At 46.2% G+C, this 24,207-nt stretch overlaps 1 protein-coding gene across 6 annotated transcripts in view; it reads left to right on the top strand.

The window, feature by feature from the left end:
- Nucleotides 1–23,290, top strand: part of CCDC85A (coiled-coil domain containing 85A) — a 156,760-nt gene extending 133,470 nt beyond the window's left edge. For 3 of the 6 annotated variants that reach the window (XM_082217726.1, XM_082217725.1, XM_082217727.1), the window contains one exon: nt 18,920–23,290. In XM_082217726.1, the coding sequence (XP_082073852.1) occupies nt 18,920–18,969 (50 nt within the window). In that variant the 3' untranslated portion in view covers nt 18,970–23,290. Of the gene's footprint in view, nt 1–8,280; nt 8,392–18,919 lie in introns of those variants that run through there. The other 3 variants (XR_014218174.1, XM_082217724.1, XM_082217729.1) reach the window with 3 other exon arrangements.
- Nucleotides 23,291–24,207: the final 917 nt, after the last annotated feature.

Here is a 24,207-nt window from a genome sequence, read left to right as displayed (position 1 = left end):
TAAGCATGCTTTATCACTCTGGAATATTGCGCTCAGCCCAGTGCAAAGGAGCGGCAGAATTGGGAGGAGGGTCCCCGTTTTTGTCTCTAGATGTCACAGGAGTGTGCCAGTCAGTAAACACAGAGTCATTAGCAAAAACACAACCTCCACAGACTTGGTTGAATGTCAGGCCTAATGAGCAGAGCACCTCATTCCCAGTGGTCGTCTTCCACGAAAATTGGCTGCTGAAACTGAAAGTCCCCACCTCCTCACCAGGGTTTTTCCCAAGCAACCAGAGACTGCCTGCATATCAGACAGCCTCTCCTCCACACTCTTCATGCCTCTTCTGGTTCTAGGAGACAAGGGGGAAGGGGAGTGTGTCACAGCAAGAGGGGGAGACACCCATGCCACTAGATATGACTCACTGTCCTGATATGGTCTCCTTCCTGTCTTTAGGCATATTCACAGGGATGTTTTGTGCTGCTGCTGTTGTTGTTTAGTCGTTTAGTCGTGTCTGACTCTTCGTGACCCCCTGGACCAGAGCACGCCAGGCACTCCTGTCTTCTACTGCCTCCTGCAGTTTGGTCAAACTCATGCTGGTAGCTTTGAGAACACTATCCCACCATCTTGTCCTCTGTCGTCCCCTTCTCCTTGTGCCCTCCATCTTTCCCAACATCAGGGTCTTTTCCAGTGAGTCTTCTCTTCTCATGAGGTGGCCAAAGTACTGGAGCCTCAGCTTCACGATCTGTCCTTCCAGTGAGCACTCAGGGCTGATTTCCTTCAGAATGGATAGGTTTGATCTTCTTGCAGTCCATAGGACTCTCAAGAGTCTCCTCCAGCACCATAATTCAAAAGCATCAATTCTTCAGCGATCAGCCTTCTTTATGGTCCAGCTCTCACTTCCATACATCACTACTGGGAAAACCATAGCTTTAACTGTACGGACCTTTGTTGGCAAGGTGATGTCTCTGCTTTTTAAGATGCTGTCTAGGTTTGTCATTGCTTTCCTCCCAAGAAGCAGGCGTCTTTTAATTCCGTGGCTGCTGTCACCATCTGTAGTGATTATGGAGCCCAAGAAAGTAAAATCTCTCACTGCCTCCATTTCTTCCCCTTCTATTTGCCAGGAGGTGATGGGACCAGTCTTGCGCTGAGAGATGCATTAGTCCAGCTCTTTTGGGGGCAAGCTATTCTGCTTTACTTACTTATTTACTTACTCATTACATTCATATGCTGCCTTTCTTTCATTTCATGTTTGCAGCAGCTCATGCTCAGCCAAGAGAAAGAGAGAGAGAAAGACTCTGGCCCAAGATCACCACAGGAGCTTCATAGTGATTTGAAGCTGGGTTTCCCAAATCCCAGTCAAACACTGTAAACTTAGCTTTCCCTAATCTGGTGTCATCAAGACATTTGTTAGACTACACTTCCCATTGCCCAGACCGTCTAGGGCTGATGGGAGTTGTAGCCAGAAAACCTGGAAGATCCCAGGTTGGGAAAGAATGGTGTAGTTTTACCACACTGACTTTTACTCTCTCACACTCTGAAATTAAACCATTTAGGGTAGACGGGTGCAGTGGCGGACCTTGGGGGAGTCTCAAAATTCAGCGGCTCCCTGTGCGATGCCAAAACTTGGTGTCCCTCGCCTTTCAGTTTCCGTTCTACCTCACAGTTCTGGTGGCTCCTGCAGTGTCCCGAAGGCTCTGCACCCAGTGCGACCGAACCAGTTGTGTGCCTTTGAATCTGCCTCTGATGGGTGGAGTTGTGAGCCTCCAGTTTTCAAAGTCTCCAGTTTAAAATTGTGCCTGAGCTGTCAGAAAACATGTGCCTATGAAACTTAGCATACTGAGGCAGACCGTTGATTCATCATGTCCAGGACTGTTTAATCCAGCTCTCGAGTCCGGGAAGGGTATTCCCCTTTTGCTGCCAGTTGAGATCATTTCATCAGGAAAGGCCAAGGATTGAGCCAGATCTTCCTCATCCAAAGCAATATGTGCTACCACTTAACCATCCCCTCTTCCAAAGTCTGAGGAAGCATTCCTCTCATACAAAATTTTGGATCTCCCCCTGCCCTGCTAAACACACACACACACACACACTCAAAAGTCTGATTTTTTTCAGGGTCAGCCTTAGGGAAATGCATCTGATTTCCTAAAGTGCTATTATAACAGAGTTGTCGTTAAACATTTTCCTGTCAGGATTTCCCTCAGGGAGATTTTCTGCTTCCAATTTCCTCTTCACTTAAAAAAATTGGCTTCAGGTCGCTTGGCGGTGACAGGAATTAGATGTGTTTATAATACAACGGAGAATTGCTTTACATTGTTATTGATTCGGCCTGTCTCTCCTGTCAGCTTTGGGGGCGGGGATGCGTGTGTGGAAATTCTGCATTCCTTGGCCTCCTCCCTCAGTTACGTCTTCTGTAAGTGCATAACAGTAGCCATTTTGGGCCGCACCAAGAAGCCATGTAAGTCCATCAGTTTTCAGCTGAGCAGAGAAATTGTTTTCAAAGTGTGTCCCAGACTCTTGACATCCTCAAAAGTAGCTGTCAAGGGCCACCATGTCCTAGGATGGCCCTCTGGTGGTATTGTAAGCTGTGGGGATCAGGCCCACCCACTTCAATTTTGGACTTTATTTTTTAAGGAGAACTTTCATGCACAAAAACCTGCTTTCTCAAATCATTGTTTTTGCAGCAGGCTAATATATATGCTGGGACACGGGTGGCGCTGTGGGTTAAACCACAAAGCATAGGACTTGTTGATCAAAAGGTCGGCGGTTTGAATCCCCGCGATGGGGTGAGCTCCCGTTGCTCAAGTCCCTGCTCCTGCCAACCTAGCAGTTCGAAAGCACATCAAAGTGCAAATAGATAAATAGGTGCCGCTCTGGCGGGAAGGTTAATGGCGTTTCCATGCGCTGCTCTGGTTCGCCAGAAGCGGCTTAGTCATGCTGGCCACATGACCCGGAAGCTGTACGCAGGCTCCATCAGCCAATAAAGCGAGATGAGCGCCGCAACCCCAGAGTCGGTCACAACTGGACCTAATGGTCAGGGGTCCCTTTACCTTTAATATATATGCTGGTAATGGGGAACAACATATTTGTTGTTGCTATTGATAAACAGTCAGGAGTGAGAATACGTTGCCAATCAATTGCAAATCATCAAGAGGTTTAATAGGAAATCTCTGTCCTAGGAATAAATGCCCTAGAGTCCTCTGCTGTTGTGTGGCAGACACACACATGTTGCTTAGCAGGCAAGTCAGTCTGGAAATTGTCCCCTGAAGGCAGAAAGTTTGCCTTTAGGAAATATTGCTAAAAATAGTAGCTCTAATAAGCACTATTATTAGCTTAGCCTAGAGGATACAAAGGCGTAAAAGCTAGTTGCTAAGACCTTAAGGTCTACATCTGAAAGAAAATCTTGCAGACTTTTTTAAAGAAAGAGATGGGGCTATTTGGGGGAGGGATCTCCAGCCACCACCAGAATCAGGATATCCAAGCACAGGGGTGGACCAAAGATTGTACCAAAGAAAGTAGCGGGGATTGACTAGTAAAGGCTGCCATTTAACAGTGATAAAAATTCTTATCTCTCAGGATCAGCTTGCTCATTCACAGCAAACACACCATAGTTTACAGACCCCCAAGTGTCCCTATTTTGGGGGGACAGTCCTGGATTTACAGAAGCCATCCTGGTTTCTGATTTGATCCCGGAATGTCCCACTTTTCCTTAGGACGTTCCTATTTTCATTGGAAAAATGTTGGCGGGTATGGAGTTATGCAACCCCTTAGCCAAGGAGATAAGTAACTATACCACCTTTAGAAGACATCAAATAATAATAATAGTACATAATAATTTATTATTTATACCCTGCCCTGGGCAGCTTCCAACTGAATATTAAAAACAATACAGCCTCAGACATTAAAAACTTCCCTAAACAGGGCCACCTTCAGTTGTCTTTTAAAAGTAAAATAGATGTTTATTGCCTTGACATCTGCTGGGAGGGCGTTCCACAGGGCAGGTGCCACTACCGAGAAGGCCCTCTGCCTGGTTCCCTGTAACCTCACTTCTCGCAGGGAGAGAACCGCCAGAAGGCCCTCAACACTGGACCTCAGTGTCCGGGCTGGATGATGGGGGTGGAGATGTTCCTTTGGGTATAGAGGACCGAGGCCGTTCAGGACTTTCAAGGTCAGCACCAACACTTTGAATTGTGCTCGGAAACGTATTGGGAGCCAATGAAGATCTTTCAGGATAATGTTTGTTTTGTTTTTTTTCTTATGCATGTTGGAAGCCACCCAGAGTGACTGGGGCAACCCAGTCAAATGAGTGGGATATAACTTTAAAAAATATTACTACTACAGTCGTACCTTGAATCCTGAACACCTTGCTACTCGAACGTTTTGGCTCCCGAATGCCGCAAACCATGAATGTTCCTGTTTGTGAACGTTCTTTGGAAGCTGAACTTCCAACGCGGCTTTCGATTGAGTGCAGGAAGCTTCTGCAGCCAATCGGAAACGGCGCCTTGGTTGTCAAATGTTTTCGGAAGTTGGAACAACCAAGGCACGACTATGCTACTACTAATATGGAGGAACAGGACGTTCCTGTTCTTGTTGGATAAATGTTCAGGGGTATGAGTTTATTAAATCATGTGCAAACCAGCCTGAAATAATTGTGCATAGGGCTGCAGTCTTAATTAAGCTTTGACTTAGAAACTGAGCATTTGTTGCCCATTCTTGTTCCTTTTCTTTCTCCTAGCAGCAACCCACCTCTGGTGGAAGGAGGAAGTTGATTTGACTCAAACTAAAGTGCTTTCGTCTGAAATGCATGCTGGGGCCTGAAATTCTTTGGCTATTTTAAAATGTGATGTTGGGGTTTGCAGGTAGAATGACTCACACAAGGAATGTATTATTTGTTCTGGCTTTTTTGTGGCATGAAAAGAAATATGTATATAAAAAATACATATTACATTGTGCTGGAATGAGATGAATGTTCCGCTGCCAGGGGGATTAGCAAATAAGGAGGAAAGAAAAAAACAGTGTAGGAAAAGAAAAGGGGGGAGTCTTAGCGCAGGAGTGGGCAGCCTTCACAGATCTTCATCTTTTTTACTAGCACCCCAAGAGGTACTGAGCAGAGGCAGAAGAAATGGTGTGAAAGAACAAAATGCCTCTGAGCACATTCTGAGACTAGGAATTTGTTTTCAGTACCAGAATTGAACTGAGCTCCCACAGTTCTTTCCCACAATGTTTCACACTCCTGTTTAGTGTTCTTCATTTCAGCAACCTAATTTAAGGGAGTCGGTTTGCTGTTGTGATTGTTAGGAGCCAGGAACCTTTGTTGATCTACTGCAAATCACCCACCGATCTAACTTCTGCCCATCCATGCCTCAGAGATTCCTCTGCCAAAGCCATTGTATATTATTTGACTTCTTCCCTGTTAACACGGATGTATGTTCCTTTGCAAAAATGTGTATATTGGGGGGTGGGGTGGGGGAAACATACAAATGTGTATATAAGGAAAAATTCGCACTAAATTGCTGATGAATTTTCATGAGGATTTTAAAAAAAGTATTCCCTCCCTCCTGCTCCCCCGCTCCCCCCCAAAAAAAAACCTCATGTGGAAATGTGGAGAACTGAATTCAGGATTGGGGAAAAAGAGAAACTGAGGGAAATTGAAACAGATTCTCCCACTCCTTGTTGGGCTACCACTTGTGGTCTGAAACAGTAAACGAAGCATAGCCTTACCATCTCAGTGAGAACTAAGTTGAATAGGCCATTTTAAAACACATTCTAATGCAAACACTCCACTTAATGTTCAACAAGCGCTGGTCCTTGTGCGCACTGGTATTTGCACACTGGCATGGCTGTTTCAAAGGTCGCAAAGCGCTGGGATGAAAATGCTAGCCTTGTAGGAGCCACTGCATGGGCGCAAATATGCTTTCCAATGTTATGTCCACCATGTTGGGCACCTGAACCATTTTTGATGGCCTCTTCATGACGGCCGTCACATTTAAGTTGGTCTTAAACCTCATTCTTTAGAAGTTGGAATGTCTCTGAATATTCCATCACAATACAAACACAACACTTAGGCTAATAGTTAGTAGAGAATATATAATAGAATAATGATATCATTCAAACTGTAGGAATAAGCCGATCAAAGTTCATATGTACAATATAACAGAGTGGTAGCGAGGACCGTCAAGCCGTGTGTTCATAACAGATGTCTTAAGGACAGTCTCACAACAGTCTTTCAAAGGAAGACGTCTCAAAAGTTTCAAAAGTAAAGTCTCTCAATAGTCTTTCAAAAGTTTCGATGGAAGACGTCTCAAAAGCCTCAAAAGGACAGTGTCTCTGGAATGATACTGATGTTTCGTAATAGTCTTCATCAGCTGGAAATAAGATACAAGGCATACAACTGATGAATGATAACTGTAAAAAATCACATTTAACTTGGTCTTAAACCTCATCAGAAGTTGGAATGTCTCTGAATATTCCGTGGCAATGAGACAGTTCAGTCAATAGCTGTGTGCAAAAGTTCAGTTAACTTGAAAGTGGCAAACGACTGGGAGCCCTCAACCAACCTCTCTAGCATGGTTTGCAAATCAAATGTAAAATGGCCAAAGGATGTGGGGTGCCCCCATTAAACCATCCTACATTTGAACCCCTTTAGTATTGCTCTCTTGCCTTTTTATTAGCATTGCAATGTCTTCCTTACTTATGAGGACTGTGTATGCTACTTCCTGTATTAGGTCTTTGTGATCTCAAAAATAAAACCCTGATCTTGCAAAGCCAGTTGCACTTCCTTCCCGTTGAAATCAGAATTTCAACGGCTCTGGACCATAATGCCTTAAAACGGCTCAGGACCGCAAGACCTCAAGGACCGCCTCTCCCCATATAAACCATCCTGGACTCTGCGTTCATCATCTGAGGACCTTCTACGTGTGCCTACTCCACCTGAGGTCCAGAGGGTGGCAACACGAGAACGGGCCTTTTCTGTGCTGGCTCCCCATTTGTGGAATCCTCTCTCCAGGGAGGTTTGCCTGGTGCCTTCATTATATATTTTTAGGCACCAGTCAAAAATGTTCCTCTTCAACCAGGCCTTTGGCTGATTAATATTCCGAAGCCTTTTAATATGTCCCTGTGGGAAGGGAGGGTATTGTCGTTCCGCTGCTTTGTTTTAATTATTTACCTGTGTTTTTGTCTTGCATTTTATTCTGTGAACCGCCATGAGACCTTATGCTGAAGGACAGCACATAAATTTAATAAATAAAATAAAATAGCCTTGCCCTCACCAGTTCTGGAAGGCTCCTATAGAAGAGTCCTGTACGCACAGAGACTTTGCGCCTGCCCATCAGGGGAAATAGGAAGCCCCGAACATGTATTTTTTAGATGTCCTTTTTATGTTGAGATTCGTAGAGACACCATTGATCCTTTGCTGAAGAGGCTCGCCGATCTTTCAGACAAGTCTGAACTTAATTCTCTCCTCTTAGGCAAAGATCACAAGATGGTAGCCAGATTCTGTGACCAGATTTGTAGGCACAGATCATCCTCTAGAATAATATAGCTTACTAGGGAAATGCTGAAGTTGCCCTTTGGGGCTCCTCAGGGTCAGTTTTTTATGGTAGCCCAAATCTCAGTTGTATGGGTCAGTGGCGTAGCGTGGGGGGTGCAGGGGGGGCGGGCCGCACCGGGCACAACATCTGGGGGGTTAGGGTTAGGGGGCACAAATCCACGGGTTAGGGGGTGCAAATCCACAGGTTAGGGGGCGCAAATCCACAGGTTAGGAGGCGCAAATTACTTGCCTTGCCCCGGGTGCTGACAACCCACGCTACGCCACTGGTATGGGTGTATGTATATATCTCAATTTTAACTCACGAGCTACTGCTGCAATCTGCTCCGATTGTATATTTTATTTTTATGTACGCTGTTTTTATTGTGTTATGTTATGTGAGCTGGTTTTTGACCGTAATAAATAAATTACAATTACAGTCAGACATGTTAATTGCAATGAGTTTGATTTCAGTGGGACGTAAAACATGATTTAGCTATCTCTAGATTCGGACAGGAGATTTTTGCTCCCTTTGCTTGTCATCATCTCGATATGACCGAGAATCTTACAGGAACTTACAGAGACAGTTGGTTGCCCTGGGACAGCCTAGCATCCCAAGGGCGCAATTACAAGGTGGTTGAATTAAACATGTACTCAGAGTATGTACATGCCCCATGGGCTTTGCAGTGAGGAGCTAGAGGTGGTTGGGGAAACTGTTCATCTTGATGAGCGTGGTGCACATTCCGCTATTAAATAGTTTTTGGTTTTCTACAAAGGGTCCCATTAGGATGCCAACAAGGGCAGATGGGAATGTCTGCTCTCCGAGCGTCAATGACCAGGCCTCCTCACCTTCTCAGCAGCCTGAAGCGGTGGTAAATGGCCTCAAGGTAACACGCCTTGCTGTGTTTGGCATGTAGGTGCCAAATCTCCCATCTGTATGTTCTGTGACCATCCGTGATCCATTGCACCAAAGCATCAGCGTTTCTCAGAGGGAAGATACGATACGCCATAAATGCTGCTTCCATCTCCCCACATGTTCCTCTGCGCGTCTCACCCATCATCTACCACTTGTCTCTACTTGGGCTGTCAGCTGGTGAGACTTCTCCTTTAGCAGGGGTGATAATCCTGTGTGGCCCTCCAGATGTTGTGATCAGGGATGATAGGAGTTGTGGTCTTGCAACATCTGTAGGGCCACCTTTGACCAGCAGAACGGAAATAGCTACATTTTCAGAAGTCCTGTGAGACCTGCCTAACTCTCCATCAGAGCACTCTGTAGACTTCTTCCTGGCCCCATTCACACAATCGTGTTTTAGTTGTGGATGGTGTGGTCATCCTAGCTAAGAACATACAAAACTTATCTGCTGGATTGGACCAAAGGTCCATCCAGTCCAAACTTGGGTCTCCAGCTGTTTTCAGACTACATCCCATCATCCCTTACCACTGGTCTTGCTAGCTAGGGATGATGGGCATTGTAGTCCCAAAACATCTGGAGACCCAAGTTTGGGAAACACTGATCTAGTCTGACATTCCATTTCCAGTAGTAACTGTGAGCATTCAGATCCCTCTGAGACACTCAAAAGCAGGGCATTAAATAACAAGAATTCCTGAGCTGTCTGCCCCCATCATCTGATAATAATATGAGTATTTCTGAACATGGAAGTCCTGTTAAGCTGTTGTGGTGAATAGTCACAGATAGGCCCATGCACCATGGATTTCTCGAACTTTTTATTTTTAAAAGCCATTGAACTTGAAACCATCACCATATCTTGTGGCAGTGAAATCCATAAGTTAATTATGTGTTTTGTGTCAATTAGTACTTCCTTTTGCCTGCCTTGAATTGTATACGAGTCTTTGGGTGACCTCAAGATCTGCTGTCATGAGACCAGAGGGGGGAAATGTTTTGATGCTGTTCACAATTTTATTGACTTACAACTTGATCTTTGCCCTTTCTGGCTGGAAAAGTGACCATATTCCACAACAATTTTGATTTTCTCTTTTTGCTGCGACAACTAGTTGCATCTCAATAGGTGCCCCATTTTGGAAAGATTGTTGTCCACCATGAGGAGTGGTGGGACCCAGGGAGTGAGAGGGACATCTGCCCCACTCTCAGTTTGGAATGTCCTCCTCCATAAAATGCAATTGGATACTATTATGCGTTATGGGCGGGTGGCGCTGTGGGTTAAACCACAGAGACTAAGACATGCTGATCAGAAGGTCGGCGGTTCGAATCCCCGTGACGGGGTGAGCTCCCGTTGCTCGGTCCCTGCTCCTGCCAACCTAGCAGTTCGAAAGCACGTCAAAGTGCAAGTAGATAAATAGGTACTGCTCCAGAAGGAAGATAAACAGCGTTTCCATGCACTGCTCTGGTTCGCCAGAAGCGGCTTAGTCATGCTGGCCACATGACCCGGAAGCTGTACGCTGCCTCCCTCAGCCAATAAAGCGAGATGAGCGCCGCAACCCCAGAGTCGGTCATGACTGGACCTAATGGTCTGGGGTCCTTTTAGCTTTACCTTTATGCATTATGGGGGTGGGGTTTTTTGCAGGAAATTGTCCCTTTGGAGGCAGCTTTACAGCTTCATCATTTCCATCCTCTGAAAAAGACAAGGGACATTTCCAGATAGCAAAGACTTTCTCCAGTATTCTCCATGCAACTCAGAAAAAATAGGTTAATATTTTATGATCTGATAAAATATTTACGAGTTTAATAATGGGAAAAAAAGAGAAAATCTAAAGCATGCATTACGCACACAGGCACCATGTCATGGGTTCCTAAACTTTTTGTTTCCATTTCCCAAAATCCCCCACACTCATTCTGCCCTGCCATGTGCCTTTGGCAGACTCAAGTTACACAGAGAGGCTGCCTGCAGCCAGGAAGCAGCACTTAGCGCCTGGCTGGGATGCGAGTGGCGCTGTGGTCTAAACCACAGAGCCTAGGGCTTGCCGATCAGAAGGTTGGCGGTTCGAATCCCTGTGACGGGGTGAGCTCCCGTTGCTCCTGCTCCTGCCAACCTAGCAATTCGAAAGTACGTCAAAGTGCAAGTAGATAAATAGGTACCACTCTGGCAGGAAGGTAAACGGCGTTTCCGTGCGCTGCTCTGGTTCGCCAGAAGCGGCTTAGTCATGCTGGCCACATGACCCGGAACCTGTATGCCGGCTCCCTCGGCCAATAAAGCGAGATGAGCACCGCAACCCCAGAGTCGGCCATGACTGGACCTAACGGTCAGGGTCCCTTTACCTTACCTAAGTCAGGGAAATATCTGGAAAAGGTGTGAACTTGAGATCTCTTCCCTTCTCCCTTGCCAGAGAAGAGGGTAGCACTCCTTTGTGTAGTTAGATAGGAGTCCTTAAAGCGACAGAAGGACTTGGGAGTTCAGAATGGCTCAGTCAGTAGAGTGCAAGACTCTTAATCTCAGGTTCAAGCCCCATGTTGGGCAAAAGATTCCTGCATTGTAGGGGGTTGGGCTAGGTGACCCTAGATGACTAGAAGGAGGATCATTGTGGACTGCCTGGCTGCCCACTCCAACTCATAACAAATCACCTTATTGGTCAAGTGGAACTCAATATTGCATGCACTGGCTGGCAGCAGCAGCTCTCTAGGTTTTCAGTCTTTGCCAGCTCTCCCTGGAGATGGTGGGGATTGAACCCAATACTTTCTGCTTGGGAAGCAGATGCTCTACCTCTGATCTGCAGCCCTTCCACACCGAAGGCAGGCAGGGGTGTTTGCCTGTGCCAAGCATACTGCACACTTTCACCTCATCTCACCCAACTCACTTTCACCTATCCTGCAGCTCCGAGAAGGATTGGTCTTCAATCCTGCCCGCAGACTGTCTCGCTAGAGTGGTGCATGCTCTAGTTATCTCTCACTTGGACTACTGCAATGCGCTCTACATGGGGCTACCTTTGAAGGTGACCCAGAAACTACAACTAATCCAGAATGCAACAGCTAGACTGGTGACTGAGGGCGGCCGCCGAGACCACATAACACCGGTCCTGAAAGACCTACACTGGCCCCCAGTACATTTCCGAGCATAATTCAAAGTGTTGGTGTTGACCTTGAAAGCCCTAAATGGCCTTGGTCCAGGATATCTGAAGGAGCGTCTCCACCTCCATCGTCCTACCCAGACACTGAGGTCCAGCGCCGAGGGCCTTCTAGTGGTTCCCTCACTGCGAGAAACAAAGCTACAGGGAACCAGGCAGAGGGCCTTCTCGGTAGTGGCCCCCGCCCTGTGGAACGCCCTCCCACCAGATGTCAAAGAGAACAACAACCTCCAGACTTTTAGAAGACATCTGAAGGCAGCCCTGTTTAGGGAAGTTTTTGATGTTTGATGCATTACTGTATTTTAATATTTTGTTGGAAGCCACCCAGAGTGTCTGGGGAGGCCCAGCCAGATGGGCAGGGTATAGATAATAAATTATTATTATTAAATTATTATTCAGCTCATGCACTTGCAAGGATAACGCCATTGCTTGGAAGTGTATGGGTCTGGAAGAGCAGGGTTCGAATCCCCACTCCGCCATGGAGCTCACTGGGTGTGACCTTGGGCCAGTCTGACCTACTTCATAGGGTTGTTGTGGGGATTAAATGGGGAAGTGGAGTACCAGGTACCCCACCTGGACATCCATACAGGAGGGAGAAAGGTTGTTTTCTGCTGCTCCAGAGAAGTGGACACGGAGCAATGGATCCAAACTACAAGAAAGAAGATTCCACCTAAACATTAGGAAGAACTTCCTGACAGTAAGAGCTGTTTGATAGTGGAATTTGCTGCCAAGGAGTGTGGTGGAGTCTCCTTCTTTGGAGGTCTTTAAGCAGAGGCTTGACAACCATATGTCAGGAGTGCTCTGATGGTGTTTCCTGCTTGGCAGGGGGTTGGACTCGATGGCCCTTGTGGTCTCTTCCAACTCTATGATTCTATGATTCCTCAGAGAAAAAAGGTGGGTTATTGTGGTGTTTGCCTCCTAGGTGGGTCATAAGGAAAGGGTTAAATGAGTGTGATGTGATTGGCCAGAAAGAAACTGATAGGAGGAGTTAGAGTCGGTGTTGTGTGGAAGTCAGTTGAGAGTTGGGAGTTGGAGAAGGAAGGGGGAGGAATAAGTCTGTGGGTTGGTGAAGTTGTGTTGTGAGAGAGTGAGAGGAACTGTTAGGTGTAGTCAGATAGATAGTTGGAATAATCAGTTTGAAGTTGTTAGGAACATATAGTTAGTAAAGAAACTAAGAATAAGAAACTGACAAGAAAAATTAACTAAAACCTTAAATTTGTTCATGGTTATAAAAATAAACTTGATTGTTTCTTAATGTAAACAACTGTCTGGACTCCATGTGTACCCAAGAGAAACGGGTTGGTGGCAGCGAAGAGGCAATCACAGTGGTGTCACAGGGATCAATAGACCGTCAAACATCCAGGGACCCTGTACGATCGCCACAAAAGTGGTGGCAGTGGTGGGATTCGAACCCACGCCCTCGAAGAGGGTCACACAGGCAGTTGATAATTTACTAGGAGGCAAACGCCACAGTTATAATTTGCAACAAACAAATAAATAATGAGCAAGCACACCCATGGAGAAGCCTTGCGGAAATTATCTTTCCTTCTAAAAGGAAGGAAGAGAGCACTATCTGAGATTTTGCATGGTTGAGGCACTCATACAGAGCACCTGGTTCACCCAATGTGTAGTTGCAGACAGAGACTCTCTCCAGCTCCCCAGAGAATCTGGGGCTTGGATTCTTGCATCCTGGGTCAATGGTTATATGCTCAATTTCTTCTCTGAACTGGCCCCATTAGACATTCATTATAAGGGCTCCCTGCGTAGCTTTAACCTGCAAGGTCACATTAATGTTCTTGATTGCAGAGGAAAAGCAAGCTTTGTTTTCATGCGGAAAATTTACATTTTCGTTCTCCACCCCCATTAACACACCCAATTCTTGATTATGGATAAAGGCTATGAGCTTAGTGGGTGGGTTTCCAAGGGAGAAGAGTTGCAGCCCGAGAAATTTACAGTGCAAATTTTAATGTCCCTCATTTTTTATTCTCTCTTCGAAGCTCGAAATCATATTCAGAGAAATGTTATGAATTTTTAAAAATGCTGACAATATGCCTTGGAAGTATTTTAACATGCAAATGAAACCAATTATCCTTTGATTCTCCTGTACGGTGGAATTTATTGACTTTACGTGAATGTGAGCCTTGCAGTGCTGAGGTCAGCTAAGAATGTTGTAAATTCACCTTGCATGGAAGGCAGTCTGGAGCAGAAGGAACGTAGCAGGAGTAAGAACCGTCTGGTACTTTCGTCTCCATTTAGACATTTGTGACAGAAGCGTCACAGTTCAGCGTGACCCCGAGTACTTTTTGATATATCCGTCTGTCAACCAGGATATGTAGCTGGTCCATAATTTAAGACCACAGCTTAAGAATGTAGAAAACCAAAATGTTTCAAAATACCAATATTATAGGGCAGTGATGCACCCAAAAATATTTGTTGTCTTCTACTTTTATCTCAGAAGGGACGTGGGTGGCGCTGTGGGTTAAACCACGGAGCCTAGGACTTGCTGATTGGAAGGTCGGCGGTTCAAATCCCTGCAACGGGGTGAGCTCCCGTTGCTCGGTACCTGCTCCTGCCAACTTAGCAGTTCAAAAGCACGTCCAAGTGCAAGTAGATAAATAGGTACCACTCCGGCAGGAAGGTAAACGGTGTTTCCGTGCGCTGCTCTGGTTCGCCAGAAGCAGCTTAGTCATGCTGGCCACATGACCCGGAAGCTGTACGCTGGCTCCCTCTGCCAATAAAGCGAGATGAGCGCCGCAACCCCAGAGTTGGTCACGACTGGACCTAATGGCCAGGGGTCCCTTTACCTTTACCTTACTTTTATCTCACTGCCAGATAGTTGCATTAAAAGCCTGATTTACAGTGGTACCTCGGGTTAAGAACTTAATTCGTTCCGGAGGTCCGTACTTAACCCGAAACTGTTCTTAACCTGAAGCACCTCTTTAGCTAACGGGGCCTCCTGCTGCCGCCGTGCCGCCGGAGCACAATTTCTGTTCTCATCGTGAAGCAAAGTTCTTAACCCGAGGTACTATTTCTGGGTTAGCGGAGTCTGTAACCGGAAGCGTATGTAACCCGAGGTACCACTGTACATGAGTTGACCTCATTTAGGGAAATCTGATCAGGCTTAGAGCCGAGGAGAAAGGTCCCTCCCAGGTGCGCCGGGTTGGGCCCAACATTCGGGGCGGGGGCTGTTGCAGGTGCATGATGTCACATGTGTGATGCCCCTCCCCCAGTCCTCATGGGCATCCCTTTGAGGATCGGCTTTCTGGGAAGGTGATCTGGCAATCATGGCGGGGAGCACAGAGGGTGAAAATCACCTTCCACACCTCCCACCCAGAGGGCGAGCACTCACCCAGGGGCGATGAGGGATGGTGGCCCCCTCAGTATTGGGTAGGGGGGGCTCAGTCCCCTGCCTGGAAATATTGAGGGGTCTGAAAGCCCCTTCCGTCCCCTATAGCTGGTGCCCCTGATCCCTCCCACTTTCGATAATCTCCCCCAATGCAGAGCTCCTTGGATCAAAATATTTTGGGACTCACTTTGCGTTGTGGAATGCGGGTGGGAAAGGAACACATAACAGGAGGCTTGTCGTCCACAGGGTAATGTATTTTTTGGCAGAAAATATTGGTGTCTCTGCATCGTGCATGGAAGTTGTACGGCGATACAGTGGTGCCTCGCAAGACGAAAAGAATCCGTTCTGTGATTCTCTTCGTCTAGCGGTTTTTTCGTCTTGCGAAGCAAGCCCATTGACGGATTAGCGGATTAGCGCTATTAGCGGCTTTTAGCAGCTTATCTGCTGATTGGATCAGCTGATAAGCGGCTTAGTGGCTTAGAAAAAGGGGGGGAAGGGGAAAAAACCCAGCAGGAACTCGCAAGACATTGTCGTCTTGCGAAGCAAGCCCATAGGAAATTCGTTTTGCGAAGCACCTCCAAAACGGAAAACTCTTTCGTCTAGCGAGTTTTCCGTCTTGCGAAGCATTCGTCTTGCGGGGCACCACTGTAGTTAATTGCTTGGAAGTGCCGTTTCTCGGACGTCTGACCATGGAAGCAATTTTAGGATCTAAGTACAATCGTTGCCATGCACGCAGGTACTGGGAAGTTGGTAGAAACCAATGTAATTTTCTCATAGGAGCAGCTGCTGCCCTTCAATCTGCAAACTCAGTTTTTATTCCGTGTGTCCCTTCATAGAGGTCATTATTTCCCCTGGAAATAAAGGCAATTGAAAATGTCAGCTCTCACTTCCTTGCCGCATCAACATTATCTGCTGGGTAAATATTTTCTGTTGCTCATTGAGCAGAAAACGGATTGTTGGGAGATGCACTTAGATAATGAGCACTTTTTGAAAAGACACTCAGCTAAGCATGGATACCCTAGCAACAAAATGTGAGGTTTGCTGCTTGCTATTTTTATGGATGAGTGCGAGAAAGGCAGCCTTTTATTTCTGCAAAAAAATGGAAAAGAACATGAAATAGAACAGAATCTCAGCGAATATACCTGTTGCACAGAAAAGGAGGATGCTTGGAAACCTTGTTCCTCAATGTTCTGTCAATAAGGGCAAAACCCTATGGATGATATTACTAGTGGCAGTAAATGTTCCTTTGTCTTTAATGTCCATATTGCCACATGGGCAGACATCAGTGTAGAAGTACAGGTAGCAATGTACCTGTCTATAGTGATCCATGCGACGGTCACCTCCAGGCTTGACTACTGTAATTCGCTCTACGTGGGGCTGCCCTTGAAGCTGTCCCAGAAATTCCAGCGGGTACAGAATGCTGCAGCGAGGCTCCTCACGGGGTCTCTGCCACAGGAGCATATTCACCCAGTGCTTTTCCAGCTGCACTGGCTCCCGGTGGAGTACAGGGTCAGATTTAAGGCGCTGGTTTTGACCTTTAAAGCCCTTCATGGCCTAGGACCCTCGTACCTACCGGACCGCCTCGCCTGGTATGCCCCACGGAGAGCCTCAAGGTCTATAAATAGCAACACCCTAGTGGTCCCGGGCCCTAAGGAAGTCAGATTGGCTTCAACCAGAGACAGGGCCTTTTCAACACTGGCTCCTGCCTGGTGGAACGCTCTGCCTCACGAGACCAGGGCCCTGAAGGATCTGATTTCTTACCGCAGGGCCTGTAAGACAGAGTTGTTCCGCCTGGCCTTTGGCTTGGAGCCAATTTGATTCCCTCCCCTTCTTACTTTTTCCTTTCTCCTTCTGTGATGAGGCTGCATTTTAATATTTTAATGTTTCAATATTTTAATGTTGCATTTTAATCTTGTTTTTAAGTTGTATTCATTCAACTTGTTTTTATTATTGCTTGTTAGCCGCCCTGAGCCCGGCCTGGGCTGGGGAGGGCGGGGTATAAATAAAAATAATAATTATTATTATTACTCCTCTCTACCACCACCTACACAAACATGGGTGGTCACCAGTGGAGAACATGGATTGCATCATTTCCCAGAGCTGCTGTTGTGCCACATTTACTTGAATGCAATGCGCACCTTCTTTGGCCAAATCACATCATGAAAATTAGGGTGCGCATTAGATTCGATGGCATATTTACATTCGCCAGCAAGTACTTTTTTGGTTTCAAGGTTTTGAAAATTGAGGTGCGCATTAGATTCGCGTATGGTACATTTAGTAATAGGTCTGGGTAAGATGTTTTGCAGATAGTCTGTGCAGATCTGCATTCATCCCCGTTATTTTTTAAAATTGTAGGTGTGACTGAGAAGGATAAGCAGTCACAGGTTGGTTTTCCTTCGGTGTGCTAGCTGGTTATTCGAATGTTTTAACACATCACAGCCCATGTGGTAAATAGACTTTCTATGCCTGGTGAACATAAAAAATGAGTTGATCAGATCTAGGAAGCTTTTACTGGTTCTGTTACATGTCAGAACACCAATGTCAACATGATAATACAGGTGTGTCTCTGCCTATTAGACACAATACAAGAGAAAGGATGAGGGCGGGGAGCAGGCTAATTCTGGTAAATGCAAGTCAAATGGTTATATGGGAAGAATGGTCACTGAATCTAAGAACCACTTGTCCGTAGCCAGGCTGATGCAGAAGTCACCTGAAAAATTAGCCTTCATGCTAAAATAATAATCTGTGGCAGCTTCTTCTTTCTTGGTATTGTTATTAAAATAATTATTTAATGAATGTGTATGCTGCTGTGGTGAAAAACAAAACAAAACTTGAAAGCTCGCTAAACATAAAATATCATATACCAGTTGATGGGGGCAAAGCTACTCCTAACATGCCAATCTTGTGTCGCATAGTTACAGCTGTTGTGGCTCTGCATATTTTTGGGTAACTTTTGGTGACCTCCTGATGGCAGCCAAAACATATGAGCTAGCTCTTAGTTATTTGAGTTAATCAACACTTTCTCTATTAAAAACAACAACACAGTATGATGACTTTATAGAATGGGGTGGTTCACATGTCAAAGTAAGCCAAGTCATGTTTTACTGGGACCAGAGGAATGTGCTGGCTCCCAGAGGGAAGCTTATGCCTGCTTCTTTCACCCCAGTCCTTTTTTTAGCACAGTGTGGTGTGGCAACTAAACCAAGGTTTGGCTTAGCATGTCATGGTTAATGTAGCCAACCAGGACCATGGTTAATGTAGCCAAGCTTTGTCCTATCGTTAACAACCATGGTTAAGGAAGAGAGTATTGGCAAAACCTATTGGCACTTTGCAACTTTCTGACTAGTTGCAGGACCTTAGCCAGATCTAGCAGAGCACACGCAGAATCCATGGAAGCAATTGGTGACTTGGCTGCAGACAGGATAGATGAAGCAGGAACCAGGCACTTGTAGTTAGGTGTTTATTATATACAGTGGACTATTTATAGGAACAGAACGCAGATCTTTTGCTAGCTCTCTCTGACACGACTCACAACTCCTATACTGACACACAGAACTCTGAACCTCTGAACTCCTGAACTAACACATTCCAGTTAGTAGGCCATTAATTATCACTCCTTTGAAAGAGCTCGACCAATCAGGGAGCTGTCTGCATGTCTCTGTTATCACCAGGCAGACTTACTCCGTCAGATTGCCTTCTGGCTGTCTGCCAAACCTTAATTGGCTCTGTGTGAGTAGCTGCACATACACAGTTTCCCAACAGAGAGCCCATGACCACGATTTCCAGTTTGGACAACACACTAAGTCAAATGTTAATGCTGCATTTTGGTAAAAGGATCAGGAAGGAGCAAAGTGGATGTGTGCTTCCCTTCAGGAACCATCATGTCTGTGCCGATCCAGTGAGCCATGGTTTTGTTTACCAAGATGTGCGAAGAAGGCTAGTAAGCATCTGTTTAGAATGTGTAGGGTTGTGTGACGAACGGCTGGTTCCTGGCAAAATCTACTGACATGCTTTTCTCTTTCTGTTTTCAGGTTGTGTGGAGGAAACTTGGAGATGCTGTCGGCTCGTGTCCTGGAATTAGGCAACACTTGTCTGGAAACCAGTACAAAGGGCCTATGTGAATGGATATTTTTTTAAGGAACAAAGGAACAATTTCAGCTACTGTTGGATTTAGTCTTGTCAAAGCAACCTCTTTCCTAACAATGAGACAACTTCATTCATGCTCTGTGATCACCTCTGGAAACTGGATTGCTCTCCCCGCTCCCTCCGTTCCTGCAAGGACTTTGGCGAAAAGTATCCGGATCTCATCACACTCAATATATATTCTGACTAATCCAACTCTGCTTCTGCCATGAGCATTTACAGTGTATACGACCAGGAGGTACCAGCTGATAATTCCGAAGGCTGTTAAAATCTGCCGCTGAAGGAGAACCCCCATGGAAGAAGTGTTTAATGTGTTGGCCTTCCTGTGACATTTCCCCAGGAGCTTTTCACCAGATTGGAAAGATACCTACAAACTGTGCCTTTTGGCCATCCCAGTTTGGACAGTTAGGTTCTCCTGGTAGCTCTACACCAGGGTGTGTTAAAAAAAAAGTTAGTTAATATGGTGCTTAGGCAGATTGCAGCTGAAACACTTTCCTTTGTAGAGTAATTGCATTCTGAGGTGCTAAATATAAGACCTTCAAGTCTCCTAACCAGCCAGTAGTGTAGCAAAGAAAACAACAGCACTAAAACTGAGCCCCCCCCCACCCGAAACAAAAAGAATTCATTTGTTTTCATTCGTTTTGGCAAATGTCTTCCGAAGAGGTGGCATTTCTCCTCTTAAGAGAAGGCATTCCTCTCTTAAGCTTGAAGGCCAATGCTGAGGCAACCCCAGGAATGGAGCAGCGATGAGTCTGTCTTGTAAAGAGCGGGAATTCCCTCTCTGAGAGACCAGATGGATCAAGGAGCTGGGCTGATGGATGGGCAGTCTCCCAGCAAAGATCAGGAGCCTAGTTGCTAGATGGCAGTAGTGCGATATTAGGGAGTTTGATTTGGGATCAGGTATGTTCTGTGTTTTACCAGGCACAAGCCGAAGAGGCAGTCCAAAAATGTAGGAGAGGGTTGTGTGAGGGAGGCCCGTTGGAGGAAGAGAGATGAAGCAAAGGCAGTGGAGGACTTCTAGAGTTTTGGCTTCCAGAAGTTCACCAGGGTAGAACAGAAGCTAGCGGGGGAGGGGGAATTCTGCTAGATTCACTTGCTAGGCCAGCGGTTCTCAACCTGTGGGTCCCCAGATGTTGTTGGACTACAACTCCCATCATCCCTGAGTTCTGGCCTTGCTAGCTAGGGGTGATGGGAGTTGTAGTTCAACAACATCTGGGGACCCACAGGTTGAGAAAGGCTGTGCTAGGCTTTTCACGCTGGCCAGGTGCTAAAGGCTTTTTCCAGATCCAAAGAGCCCCAGTTTCCAGCTCCTCGTGAGGATTGCACATACCTGCTCATACATTATACAGAGCATCCAAGTTAATTCCATGGCTGTTGTTTAGATGTCCAGAAACTTAACCTCGATTCTAGATCAGGCTTCCCCAAACTTGGGTCTCTGGCTGTTTTTGGACTATAGCTCCCATCATCCCTGACCACTGGTCTTGCTAGCGAGGGAAGATGGGAATTGTAGTCCAAAAACAGCTGGAGAGCCAAGTTTGGGAAACCCTGTTCTAGATTACAACTTGGGGTGGAAGTCATTGTAGCATTATGACAATCATTCCATCAGGGCAAGCATTTCAGTTTGGGAGGCCTTTTCCTGCTCCAGTGCACTGTTTGAGGGGTTCTCCTGACCCCCTCCCCAGAGCCAACTTGAGGAGTGCATGGGGAGTAGAGGGGGGGGAAGCCTCATTGCACTTATGGAAGTCATGGTGCTGCTTTCTGCTAGTCTTGGATCTGCCCCTTAAGACCCTGGCACATATTGATGATTCTGCACCAGACCCTGGTGTCTGGGACTCTGTGGGGTCCTCCTTGCTGCCTCTCTGCTTGCATTACCAGGGGAAGGAAAGAAGGGAGGACTAAATTTGTGGCCTGAAGATCTTACGAAGTGTTTTAAGGCACTGAATGCTCGGTGTCTTTAGGGCAAGTAGACCTTAGTGGTGCTGAAGTGGCCAGCTACTCAGGATGTAGGGGAAGCAGCCAGTACTTCTGGGAAATCATGTTGCTCTTGCTGCTTTTGATGAGTAATCTGAGTGGCCAAAGGCAGTGGAGAGGACCTAGTTTGAGGTCTCCAGGGCATAAGCTTCATCAGAGCTCTTATTCCAGCAGAAATGTGGTGCATCCTGGGAAGTCCAACCCCATGGAATGAGGCACCCTGAGAAGTTCAGCTTCCACGGTGGCCAGCTGTTTTGAATGCACCAGGTATGCATGGAAGTATCTGAGGTCCAAGATCCTGGTTCGACCCTCTGGCAACTTAGCTGGATGTGTGTGTGTGTGCGTGCGCACATGATTTACAACCCATCAGTTCCAGCAGGTTTTGGGCTTTCAGGCCTGGAACCCTCTAAAAGGCCTGATTCCTATTAACTTGAGGCTAGATCCTAGATAGTTCGGACCCATGCAGTGCAGGCAACCAAAAACAGAGAGTGCGAGCTGAACCGCATGGCTGTGTTCCAGGTCGCACAATGCTCTAGAAGGCCTGGGACAGGTTAGTTGGCTCCCGCATGGGGAGTGAACAAATTCCTCCCCTCCCCTAGTCCTGACTCCTTATTATGACATAGTAAGTATGCTCCCATGTAGATGACATCACAGCTGTTAGCTTTAGAATGCTGCCTGGGTTTCCCCAGCCACCTTGACTCCCAACATATGAACCCATTTTTCTGTGCCACGTAGAAGCTGTCTACAACACCTAAATAACAATTGTCCGTGCTGGATGTTCCTGGTTTCCTGGTGCTGTCTTCTGCTGTGCTATTGCAGAGTCCTGAGTTGAGTTGTGATGTCAGAGAGCACAACGAACCAAGCCTCAAACCTGTTGAAAAACACATGCCTTCCCAAACGCTTCTTTACTCGTCCCGTCCGTGGGCTTTAGAATTAAATATTTGAAGCCTCCACTCTGCCAAATCCTGCCGGGGCTCCTTTCTGAGTACTGAGTGACTTCCTTCATCCATTTCCTTGACCACACAAATATTTTGCTTCACAGGAGTCTATAAGAGCTTATCAAGGTAGCGCTATATTTATGAGAAGAAGAAGAAGAAAGCTTTTGTTGCTGATGGTCGCATCTTTTCAAAGCAAAGGTTGAATATTCTCAAAAGCATGTCCTTCCTTCATCCAAGGTTTTAAACTCTTGTCCGTTGTGCCTGAGTTTCTGGACCTGGGTGGGCTTACGTTGACATTTCTCTCTCTCTCTCCCCATTTCCCCACCCCCTTCATATGCCATTAGATTGTGTGTATTCAGCTCTGATAGCTATTTTGTGTATATCTCAAAATGCAGCAACAGTTTCTCGTATGAATGTGCAACAGGCTTGTGAATAGATGCTGTTGCTTTGACTTTCTAACCATAGCTGAGTATTTAAAGCAAAAAAGCAAACAAAACAAAACCAAGGCAAACATAGGAATGCAACAATTCCCCTCTCCCTTGATTAATGAGATTGGGTTCCCCAAGCTTATATCCTCCCCTCCTCTCCCCCTGCCAGATGGGCTTTGTTACATGTTGTGTTATTGATCTGTGGGTCGTGGAATGTGGCGGCGCTGTGTCGGTACAACCCTTTCGCCCTATACATGGTAGCGCAAGCGTAAATTGGCTACCCGTTTTCTAGAAGGAAGAAGAAGAAGAAATCACAAAGGGATTGATTTGTTTCAGTGGCTCGGTCGCTTTGCTAATTTTTTCCTTTCCTTTCCCCACCCCCCTTTTTAACGACGTCATGCTAATGAAAACCACCACTTCGGCTATTTCTCTTTAAATTGTTGTATTCCTATAATCGTGCGAGGAACAAACGGCAAAAAGAAAAGAAACCCTCAAAAGAAATTGTGCTTTGCAGTCAAGGGCTGGGTCCAAAGAGCTGTTTTTGAGTTTGTCCAGGGAGGTTGTCTGACTATTTTTCATCGAAGAGCTGTCCTTCCCAACCCCATATTGCAAACTGCTTGGAAAATGCCCTTTGGCTGTAGAAGTAGCTTGCTGCTGGGGCAGGTGGAGGTCCTGTTCGAGGAAGAAAAGTCCAAAACCTCAAACCCCCACAATCCCATGAGAGTTTGGATCCAGTTTTGTGGTTCTTTGGATCCCAGCCACGCCCTGCGGCCGCTAATTTGAGTGATGCTGGTCTTTTGCCACGACGTGTATGTAAATTTTGATACTGTATTAAAGCTATTTTTTTACAATTCACCATATAATGGGGGTGCCAGGCATTGTGTGTTCCATCTTAGCAACGGTAATAAATTATTTAATCTCACGCTCATTCGCTTGCTTGATTTTGGCACTGGACTCAGCCTAAGGTGGGTCGTGGAAAAAACAAAAACTCCACTTTTATTTATTTTAAAATTAAAAGTGTTATCTGTTTGATTATTTATTTGGAGTGTGTGTATCGTACCCTCCGGCCCCGGAAACTCGCCAAGTGGCTGAGAATGATGGCAAACATAATCAGTCAACTCACTGACACTGCCAACGTCTTTATGGACACCCAACAGTTGCTTGCCCTTTCATTCCTCTATCAATTTTCACTTAAAAGCCTTCAAGCCATTACTGTAACTTTATTAAACTTGCACACCACTTCCCCCCTCTTTTGTTAAAGCCCCAAAGCTACCGTATTTTTCGCTCTATACGATGCACCAGACCACAAGACGCACCTAGTTTTTGGAGGAGGAAAACAAGAAAAAAAATATTCTGAATCCCAGAAGCCAGAACAGCAAGAGGGATCGCTGCACAGCAAAAGCAGCAATCCCTCTTGCTGTTCTGGCTTCTGGGATAGCTGTGCAGCCTGCATTCGCTCCATAACGCGCACACACATTTCCCCTTACTTTTTAGGAGGGAAAAAGTGAGTCTTATAGAGCAAAAAATACGGTATTTGCAACCAAATAAAAGGGAGGCCCTACGGAAAGGTCCCACTGTTCGTTGCTTCCAAAGTGGCTTGTCCTAGTCCCCAGGGCTCGGCTCAGCCAAACAAAAGAGGATGCCCGTGTCTTTATGGAAACCAACCTCAAACCCTTCTGAGACAGGGCTTCAAATGATGTTCTTGACAACAAAGAGATTCTTCTTTGCAGTTCGCAACAAAAGCTGAAAGCCACATGCTGACCTTGCAGCCAGCGTCAGCTCTGCCCCATCCAGGGGCCTCGAGGAGAGTTTGCAGAAGCACTCAGGGAGCCTGGCAAG

Source organism: Podarcis vaucheri, assembly GCF_965113315.1.
Source record: "Podarcis vaucheri genome assembly, chromosome: 3".
Classification (NCBI taxonomy): domain Eukaryota; kingdom Metazoa; phylum Chordata; class Lepidosauria; order Squamata; family Lacertidae; genus Podarcis; species Podarcis vaucheri.
This window is presented reverse-complemented; position numbering and strand designations above follow the sequence as displayed.